The sequence below is a fragment of the Mus caroli genome, unplaced genomic scaffold (genome assembly GCF_978045245.1).
Source record: "Mus caroli unplaced genomic scaffold, Mus_caroli_1 scaffold_1, whole genome shotgun sequence".
NCBI classification, from domain to species: Eukaryota; Metazoa; Chordata; class Mammalia; order Rodentia; family Muridae; genus Mus; species Mus caroli.
Window position 1 is genome coordinate 71,480,214 of NW_028227256.1, and position 10,253 is coordinate 71,490,466.

The 10,253-nt window shown below is 48.2% G+C and overlaps 1 protein-coding gene and 1 pseudogene across 3 annotated transcripts in view; both read left to right on the top strand.

Moving 5' to 3' along the window:
- The window catches only part of Pnkd (PNKD metallo-beta-lactamase domain containing), a 72,735-nt gene extending 70,411 nt beyond the window's left edge, over positions 1 to 2,324 (top strand). For all 3 annotated transcript variants that reach the window (XM_029474495.2, XM_021158245.3, XM_021158253.3), the window contains 2 exons: positions 161 to 276; positions 427 to 2,324. In XM_029474495.2, the coding sequence (XP_029330355.1) occupies positions 161 to 276; positions 427 to 600 (290 nt within the window). In that variant the 3' untranslated portion in view covers positions 601 to 2,324. The remainder of the gene's footprint in view (positions 1 to 160; positions 277 to 426) is intronic.
- Positions 2,325 to 8,859: 6,535 nt separating this feature from the next.
- Positions 8,860 to 9,448, top strand: LOC147006062 (large ribosomal subunit protein eL20 pseudogene; annotated as a pseudogene).
- The last annotated feature ends 805 nt before the right edge of the window (positions 9,449 to 10,253 follow it).

A 10,253-nucleotide genomic window follows, 5' to 3' on the forward strand; every position in this document is an offset into this window, starting at 1 on the left:
CCCCAGCAAAAGTGTCCGTGGTTGGAAATCACCTTTGGTGATTCCAAGAGCCTCGCCCCCGACCCCCCCCCCCCTTTGCTGGATAGCTGTGGGCCTGGGCCTTGGAGTAGAAAGGCTATATGACCTCACCACCCATCTCTTTCCCCGTGGTTTTGGCTAGGACATGAATACGCAGAAGAGAACCTGGGCTTTGCAGGCGTGGTGGAGCCCGAGAACTTGGCTCGTGAGAGGAAGATGCAGTGGGTACAGAGGCAACGGATGGAACGCAAGAGCACAGTGAGACCTGGGGGATGGTCAGGGTGGGGTGGGATTAGGGGTGGGGTGGGATGGGGTGGGATGGGTTGGGATGGGGTAGGCAGACATCCCTGCATTGGTGCCTTTCCAGTTTCTATCCACCCACCCATCCCTGTGCCTCTTGCTCTGTAGTGCCCATCCACCCTGGGAGAGGAACGCGCCTACAACCCATTCCTGAGAACCCATTGCCTGGAACTACAGGAGGCTCTGGGGCCAGGGCCAGGCCCCACCAGTGATGACGGCTGCTCCCGGGCCCAGCTCCTGGAGGAGCTGCGCCGCCTGAAGGACATGCATAAGAGCAAGTGAATAATAACCCTCGCCCACCCCAGTCCAGGCTCTCCCAGCAGAGGGGAGGCCACCCACCGCCCACACCTCACCATCCTCTTCATCACTAATACCACCACCACCACCATTGGTGCCCTAGGCAGCACTAATCCTCCAGACTGGCCAGGGAGGGCAGAGCCCAGGCAATGGGACCTAGAGGAGGAAGCACTGGGAGGCTGAGACCCCGCACAGTAAACAGGTGGTGTTTAGGGCAAGAGGAAGGAAGCACCTGAAACGTCTCCAGACTTGGCTACCTTGGAGGGTCTGCCTCCCCTCCCCCACCCATGGACCAATAGCCAGATCATGAAGGCTGCAGTTGGCTCCTGCTCCAGAGGCCACACTACCACTAGAGCCCTAGAACCCAGGAGAAGGGAGTCCTGAGCAGGCTAGTCTATCTTCCACCTTCCCCCATGCAGGGTTGTCGGGGAAGCTCACCCCAAAAATGATCTAAAATGTGGTGCCTGGGAAAGTGGTCATCAGCCCGGGCGGCCAGGCTCTGGGTGACTGAGACTCTAAGCCCCGCCCTACCTACCTTGCTGAGACATTGCCAGGCAGAGCCATTCCTAAGAACACCTAAGGACTGGAAGCCTGGTTCTGGCCCATCCCTGCCTCAGTGGATGTCCTGAAGGCCAGAGAGAGAGGTTCCTGGTTGCCAAGGAATCTTCTGCTTCAGGCCAGGGAGTCACAGGATGATGGCATACAGAGCCACACACCACGCACATCTGTTCTGGGTCTGCCACTGTCCCGGGTCCGCCTTCCCAGGGGAGAGTGAACTGTGGTCTGCCTCAGAGACCTGCTTCTCCGTTCCGCCCTTGTTCTTAGGAATCCCTGCCTGCCTGCTGTCTCACTTAACCTCCCTTGCTCTATCCTCCCTTTCCTCTCTGAGTCATAAAAGACTGACCTTTCTTCCAGCCTGGTACTCATCCGGCTCTTTGCAGTTTGCCAAAAACCTTCATTCCCACGTCATTTCCCACTGGATCCCAGGGCCCCCTTGCTGTCAGTGTGCAGAAAGCAGAGGTCTGGGAACAGGAAGCTCCAGTGAGTGGCAGCTTCCAGGACCTCAGGCCTGGGCATACCCCACTGCTCATCCCCCTCCAGATCTGCTTGTCCTCTGGTCTCAGGTCAAGGGCCCTTTGTGGCCACAGGAGCACTATGGTCGTTTCGCAAGCACACCTTAGGTGAGTTAGCCAGGAGCCACAGCTTCCACTGGGCTGTGCAGTGCCCTCTGTTGTTCCTCTGAGATGCCCCTGCCTCAGTTTCCCCTCTCATCTGGCTTCGGCTGCCCTCTCCAGGCCCAGCCTTTGGAACTCACTCTAGCAATACCACCAGACTAGTTAGCCTTCCCGGCCCCCAAGACACTCGCAGTTTCATGCCTTTGTGCCTTTCGCTCATGCGGTTTCTTCAGCTGGAATGCCTTCCCGCTCCTGCCGCCTCCTCTGCCTGGCAAACACCTATTAGCCTCTCCCAGGCCCCTCCCCCAGGAAGGCACCCTTCACCCCTCTCTTCCAGGCTACCTCTGCACCTTGTAAATGCTTCTCTCGTGGCACCTATCACACCGTACTTTACTTGTTTACATGTTTGTCTCCCCTTCTAGACTGTGAATCCTTAAGGGCATGGACTGTATCTTATGCATCTCTGTATTTCTGCGCCTAGCACGGTGCCTGGCACACAGTAGGCGCTCAATAAATGTTGAATGAATGATTTAACCAAGGTCTGAGCTCTCAATGGCTGATCTATGCTGCCCATGGGTAGCAACAGCAGAGAATCTGCTCACTGTTTCCTGACTCCATTCTGAGTCCCTTAACTCTGGGTACTGCGTGGGGAAATCTCTGGACAGGAAAGGCTCCAAGAACAACCCAGAAAAAATGCCTCCACAGCCTCCTTCCACAGCCCCTGTGCTTTGGGTTCAGAGTTGGCGATGTGTGTCCCTGGGTCCTTCCCCCAGCTTGAGACACACAGGATACCACTAGCCACAGACCAGCCAGGAAGAGCACTCAAGGGACACAACCTTGGCCCCAGCTTGTCTCTTTTGTTCTGTTCTGTTCTGTTCTGTTCTGGTTTGGTTCTGTTTTGTTCTGTTTTGTTTTGTTTTTCAAAACAGGGTTTCTCTGTGTAGCCCTGGCTGTCCTAGAACTTGCTCTGTAGACCAGGTTGGCCTCAAATTCAGAGATCCTCCTGCCTCTGCCTCCCAAGGTATGTACCATACCACCTCCTGAATTTTTATTTTTCTCTTCTTTTTTCTTTTTTGTTTGAATTTTTTATTAGATATTTTCTTTTTTGTGTTTTTTAATTAGATATTTTCTTTATTTACCTTTCAAATGTTATCCCCTTTCCTTGTTTCCCCTCAGAAAATCCCCTATTCCCTCTGCTCCCCCCTCCCCCTGCTCCCCAACCCATCCACTCCTGCTTCCTGGTCCTGGCATTCCCCTATACCGGGGTATATAACCTTCACAGGACCTAGGGCCTCTCCTCCAGTTGTTGACTATCTTTCTCTTCTTTTCTTTCTCTCTCTCTCTCTCTCTCTCTTTCTTTCTTTCCTTTCTTTCTCTCTTTTTTCTTTCTCTCTCTCTTTCTTTCTTTTTTTTTCTTTTGGCTGTAGCCGGTCTTAATGCCTGTGTAAAAACGAGCTGGAGTCCTGTCTATGCTTTGCTTGTGTCTCACTGAATCTATCTTTTTGTCCATCTTTGTTTTTGGTGAGTGAGACTAGTTTTTAGTTCATTAAGGTGATTGAAGATATTTCTTTCTTTCTTTTTTTAAAGATCTATTTATTATTTTATACCTAAGTACACTGTAGCTGTCTTCAGACACACCATAAAAGGGCATCAGATCCCATTACAGATGGTTGTAAGCTACCATGTGGTTGCTGGGATTTGAACTCAGGACCTTTGAAAGAGCAGCCAGTGCTCTTAACCACTGAGCTATCTCTCCAGCCCCAATGTTTTTTTTTTCAGCATTTCTTTTTTTTTTAAGATTTATTTATTTATGTATATGAGTACACACTGTAGCTGTACAGATAGTTGTGAACCTTCATCTGGTTGTTCGGAATTGAATTTAGTACCTCTGCTCCCTCAGGTCGGCCGGGTGGTTTGTGAGCCACCATGTGGTTGCTGGGATTTGAACTCAGGACCTTTGAAAGAGCAGTCAGTCCTCTTACCCACTGAGCCACCTCACCAGCCCCCCCCCCCCGATGTTTTTTAAAATAAGAGAGCAAGAAGTAAAGTGAGTTCCCGCTGTGGCAGCAGCTCTACAGGTGGCCGTGCGTGGGTGAAGACACGCTGGCACAGTGCAGCCCCGGGCCAGGCAAGCATGGCTTCCTCATCCTGGCAGAGATCCAGCTCCCTCTTGGGCACGAGGGCGAGTCACAGTTAAGAGTGGTCTGGCTCCCTGCTGTCCTAGTGGATGAGCCCCAGGCCCTGAACCACATAGCTCACTTTGGGCATGCTCAGTGTAGGAACTGTCATAGATAGTGGACATGTCCACAACCTTGGGGATGCTCCCACAGGACTGTTCCATTTTGAATGACAGGTGATCTGTAGTTAGTGCTTTCCAAACAATCACATCATGAGGTTTTGCTTATAGGACAGCGAGTGCTATCAGCCTTAGACCCCTGGGGGGGTCAGTCCCAGCTCTGACCTGCTTGGCAGTATCTCAGGCAAGTAATTTCCCTGCCGTATTTCTATGAGAGGCTATAGTAAGAGGCATAGTATCTCCATGGCTTGGGTAGGCAACCTAAAACTGGGATTTTCTAAGTCACATCGTGATGAGTCCAGGCATGGGCAGAGCCAGAAGTTCAGAGCATCTTCGCTAGATGCAGATGCAGGAAGATTGCAGGTTTGAGGCCAGACTGGACTACATCCCAAGAGCCTGTCTCATAGCAACAGCAGAACCAGTGTGGTGGCACACACTAGTAATCCTAGACTGAGGCAGGAGGGCAGGAGTCCAAGGCCAGCCTGGGCTACATGGGGGTATCTATGGACTACTCTGTCTCAACAAACAGCAACAAGAATACTAAAAGATTTTTTTCAACACACACACACATGAGCATCTTTAGCTCTGCTTTCTTCTGTGTTAGCTTCTCCCCTGTCAGGCCTTCTCTTTGCAGGGCAACGCAGATGTTCTCTAGAAACTTGAGCCTCTCAGACTACCAGTTCATCAAGCCTAGCAGAATCTTCCTTAGTTCCAGGACTGGAATTCTGTTGGGCCACCTTGGGTCATATGACCATACCAGGCTGGGCTCTATCAATCCTAACATTTTCTATCACACTGAACTGAAAGGCAGAGAGTCTGAAACAGCAGGTGAGGGCTGGTGAGATGGCTCAGTGGGTAAGAGCACCCGACTGCTCTTCCGAAGGTCCAGAGTTCAAATCCCAGCAACCACATGGTGGCTCACAACCATCCGTAATGAGATCTGGCGCCCTCTTCTGGAGTGTCTGAAGACAGCTACAGTGTACTTACATATAATAAATAAATTAAAACAAAACAAAACAAAAAAACAGCAGGTGACCTGACCTGAGAAACAATGCCCAACAGCCCAAGCATAAGCCTCCACCAGCTCCACTGGAGGCTGTTGAGGAGCATTGGATGGGAAAGGCATAGGCAGCCACTGGGAAAAGGGCTGCATCAAATTTCTGGGACTATGCTTTTAGGGGGGGAATAGAGGTGAACACATGGACTGACCTCAAAGGTGTTTGAAGGACACACAGCCTCAAAAGTAACCAGCACAATGACTCGTTTTGTTCCTTCTTTTTCCTGGATTGCAGAATTGAACGTGGAAGTCGTGTGTATGTCAGTGTGTGCATGTGCATATGTGAGTGTGTGAGTGGAGGGCTGGAGCCATCTTGATTTCTGAAGCTCTGCTCACATAGCAAAACCATGAAAACCTGATAGAAGGCCTGGCATAGCAGGGCACTGGAGAAGAGGCAGGTGAATCTGTGGCCATCCTGGACTACATAAAATTCCAGGCCAGCCAGAGCCACATAGGAAAACCCTGTCTAAAAAAAAGAAAGAGAAAGAAGTCAGGCATGGTGGTGCATGCCTTTAAGCCCAGCACTCTGAAGGCAGAGGCAGGTGGATCTCTGTGACTTCAAGGTCAGCATGCTCTACAGGGTGAGTTCCAGGACAGCCAAGACTACACAGAGAAACCCTGTCTTCAAAAATTAAAGGAAGAAAAGACAGACAGACAGACAGACAGGAAGGAAGGAAGGAAGGAAGGAAGGAAGGAAGGAAGGAAGGAAGGAAGGAAGGAAGGAAAGAAGAAGGACAATTTTATGTCTAAGCCAGTTATTGGGCTGTTCCCAAGTCAAGGAATTAGCAGATCAGGTTACCTGTCCTGTTTGATTTTGTCGAATTTTTCGAGATTTTCAGGGGGGTCTTCCCATCATATCTGGTCCATATCACTCTGGAAGGGGTCCAAAGTCTTTTCTCCTTTCCTGTCAACACAAATACAGAGCCTTTCTCCCCAAATAGGATATTCTTGGTCCAGAAACTGGAAATCATTAAAGGTATAACTTGACCTCTCACCCAGAGGAACTTTAATATAACCACCAAGCTCATAACCACATGCATTTGGATAATTAAAATAATTCAAGCAATTAAAGCAATGTAAGCAAATATTACCCATTGAAGCAGTGCTTCTTCACCAGCTCCTGCTCTTTGACCTATAAGGATCGAAAGCCTCGATATTTATGCATCTCTGTATTTAACTTTAATTAAATTCCCTTCTACTTACAGTATAAACCTATTTCCAGGCTCTGTTTCTGTCATGCCAGACTAGGAAATCCCAGAAATCCCATGTATTGAGAATTTGCCTTGGCAAGACTTTTAAATTTCTTTAAAGTATATTTAAGAACATTTAAACAATTACCATTATACACTCTTCTATCCTTAAAACAATTAAATTGGGCTGGCGAGATGGCTCAGTGGGTAAGAGCATTGACTGCTCTTCCAAAGGTCCTGAGTTCAAATCCCAGCAATCATATGGTGGCTCACAACCATCCATAACAAGATCTGACTCCCTCTTCTGGAATGGCTAAAGACAGCTACAGTGTACTTACATATAATAAATAAATAATTTTTTTGGAAAAAAAAGCAATTAAATCAAACTTATAAATTTCTATTCTTTGATTATTTGCTGGCTGGAGACAGACAGCTTTTATTGTCTGTTTCTCATTGCCTTCTTCCTAGCACCAGGCCAGGGAACCAGCCAGCCTCTTTGCACAGCAGGAGTTCCCAGCATCTCTGAGCTGAGGCTTTCTGTGGCAGCTGTGTTCCTTTGTTCTAGTTTTCTGTGTGGGAACCCTGTGACTTAGCTCCACTTAATAAGGAACCAGTTCTCTCCTCTCCTAGACTTAAATAATTTGCATGTGTGTTTTCTATCCCACAATACCTAAATTATGTTTAATAGTGGGCTCTTGCCTACCATGTTGCACACCATATGTAGCATCATGCTTCCAGCTGCCCCCGCCCCACCCCCCATCTCCCTTTGCCCAGCCGTTAGCCTCTGGCATCCTTACTGATGGATCAAAATTGGGGTCAAGGACCTTTAGCATTTGGACACACAGATTCTCTGTTGAATCAAAACATTAGAACCAATCTTCAACACATAATACCAACACTTAGGGACAGAGGCAGGGGTATTTCTGTGATTTTGAGGCCAGACAAGTCTATATAGCAAGTTCCAAGCTGGGCAGGGCTATATATTGAGGCCATGTCTCAAACAAACAAACAAACAAAACAAAAACCAAACAAACAAACAAAAAACAAAGAACAACAACAAACAAGGTCTCTGGAGCCCCAGGTAGGTTGGAGTCCACATTTTCCATTTACAGGCAGGTGGCTTAGCCTTTCTGAACCAGGTTTGTCATCTGCCAATGGAGATGATAGTGGTACCAAGACAAGAAGCTTGCTGTGAGCCCTGAACATGTTGATCGTGTGGAGTTCAGCACAGATGCTTCCTCTAGGTCACTGGATATTGCTCAGTAGGTGCCTACCCCATCTGCCAGAGCCTGTTTGTCCCACTCAAGGCCCTCAACTTGTATCCAGCTTGTCATAGTGCTCCGGTATATATTCACACTGGCTGGGAGTGCCTCACAATAATGATGAATGCAAACCGCAAAGTAGCAAACAAACAAACATCCAAACCAAACAAGCTAGAAAGGAGGCTCAATGTTGAAAGCACTTGCTACTCTTGCAGGGGACTCAGTTCAGTTTCCAGCACCCACATCCAGCATCCACATCCAGCAACCACACCCAGAAGATCCAGTGCCCTCATCTGGATTCCACAGGCACAAGGCATGCATAGATCTACATGCAAGCAAAACAGCCATATGCAAAATAACAATAAAATAAATAAATCTTAAAATGTTTTTCAGCCGAGCGTGGTGGCACATGCCTTTAATCCCAGCACTCAGGAGGTAGAGGCAGGTGGATTTCTGAGTTCGAGGCCAGCCTGGTCTACAGAGTGAGTTCCAGGATCAGCCAGAACTACACAGAGAAACACTGTCTCGAAACAACCCCCCCCCCCCAAAAAAAAATAGATACATTAAAATGTTTTTCAAACACTGGGATTACAGGCTTATCCAACCATGCCCTGGCAGGGCTTTATTTCTTTCTTTCTTAGACATGGCGGGGATCATCCTAGAGGCTGTGGCTTGTAGACCAGGCTGCACCCCCCGCGCCATATCCACAGCAGCTCCTTGTCCCTTTAACTTTATTCTGATAACCAAATCAATTTAGGGGCTGGAAGCCTTACATTCATGAATCCCCAATGTCTTGTGAGCCAAGCATGGTGGTCTACACCTCTAGTCCCCGGCATTCAGGACATGGAGTCAGGAGGATCAAAAATTCCACAGGATTCACAACTACAGAAAGCACTTTGGTTCAACCTGAGACACATGATGCCCTGTCTTTAAAAAGAAGTGTCTTGGTACATACCTATAATCCCAGCACTCAACAGACCAAGAAGGAAGATTTTTTTCTAACATTATATACATTTATATTATGAAAGCAATAGGGTTTGCCTTTTTATTTTTTAATTTTTTAATTAAAACTTTTTTTTTTTTTTTTTTTTTTTTTTTTTTTAGGAATAATCTCAAACTATAGCCCTGGCTCGTCCTGGAAGTCCCTGTGTTGACCAGGGTGGCCTCTTGAATACTGGGCCTAAAGATATATACTACCATGCCTAGCTAAAAATGTAATTTTAAAAATGGCTAGTGTCGCCTTTTGCGACTGGCGGTAAACGAGCACGCAGTGCCATGAAGGCCTCGGGCACGCTTTGGGAATACAAGGTGGTGGGGCGCTGCTTGCCAACCCCAAAATGCCACACACCACCACTGTACCGTATGCGAATCTTTGCACCCAACCATGTGGTGGCCAAATCCCGCTTCTGGTACTTTGTGTCGCAGCTGAAGAAGATGAAGAAGTCATCCGGGGAGATTGTGTACTGCGGACAAGTGTTTGAGAAGTCACCCCTGCGTGTGAAGAACTTTGGCATCTGACTGCGCTATGACTCCCGCAGTGGCACACACAACATGTACCGGGAGTACAGGGACCTGACCACTGCTGGTGCAGTCACACAGTGCTACCAAGACATGGGTGCCCGACACCGTGCCCGTGCCCACTCCATCCAGATCATGAAGGTGGAAAAGATTGCAGCTGGCAAGTGCCACCGGCCAGTTGTCAAGCAGTTCCACGACTCCAAGATCAAATTCCCACTGCCCCACTGTGTGTTGCAGCGCCAGCACAAGCCACGCTTCACCACCAAGAGGCCCAACACCTTCTTCTAGACACAGAGACCCACTGAATAAAAACTTGAGACTGTCAAAAAAAAAAATGGCTAGTGTCAGCCGGGCAGTGGTGGCGCATGCCTTTAATCCCAGCATTCAGGAGGCAGAGGCAGGCAGATTTCTGAGTTCGAGGCCAGCCTGGTCTACAGAGTGAGTTCCAAGACAACCAGGGCTATAGAGAGAAACCCTGTCTCAAAAAACAAAGAAAAAATAAAAATAAAAACATAAATGGCTAGTGTCTGTCAGGGCCACATAGAGAAACCTTGTCTGAAGAAAACAAAATGACCAGCAAAATGGCTCCTTTGATAGGGGCACCTGCCACCAAGCCTGCCACCCCAGGACTCACACAGAGAGAACTAACTCCCAGAAGTCCTCTGAGCTCCAGATACGTGCAGTGTGGTGCACCCCTCCCCCTCCACAAATAAATGCAACAAATGTAATGGATTCTAAAATGTAATATAGAGGAGCTCTATCCTAACTGGGAGGAGTATGAGTTGGAATAACCCTTCAGTGTCTAAGGCTAGCTCATGTCAAGAAATTTTCTAAGGTTCTGGCTATCATATTGAACTGTGTGTATTAGACATAACATCAACTCCAACATGCCCAAATGGCGATTAAGTGTCCACAGCATGAGTACAAATCAAATGTATGAGTCCTGTAGCCATTCCTCCGAGTCTGTATTTAATCACTTCAGGTGCTGTTACACCAGAGGTTTCCATTCACAGCATCGCCTACCACCCACTCCTCTCCCGCCCATTCCTCTACCACCTATTACTTCCTTGCTGCTTAATTCTTTGTAAGACGGGGTCTCTCTGTGTAGCTCTGGCTATGCTGCAACTCACTCTGAAGATC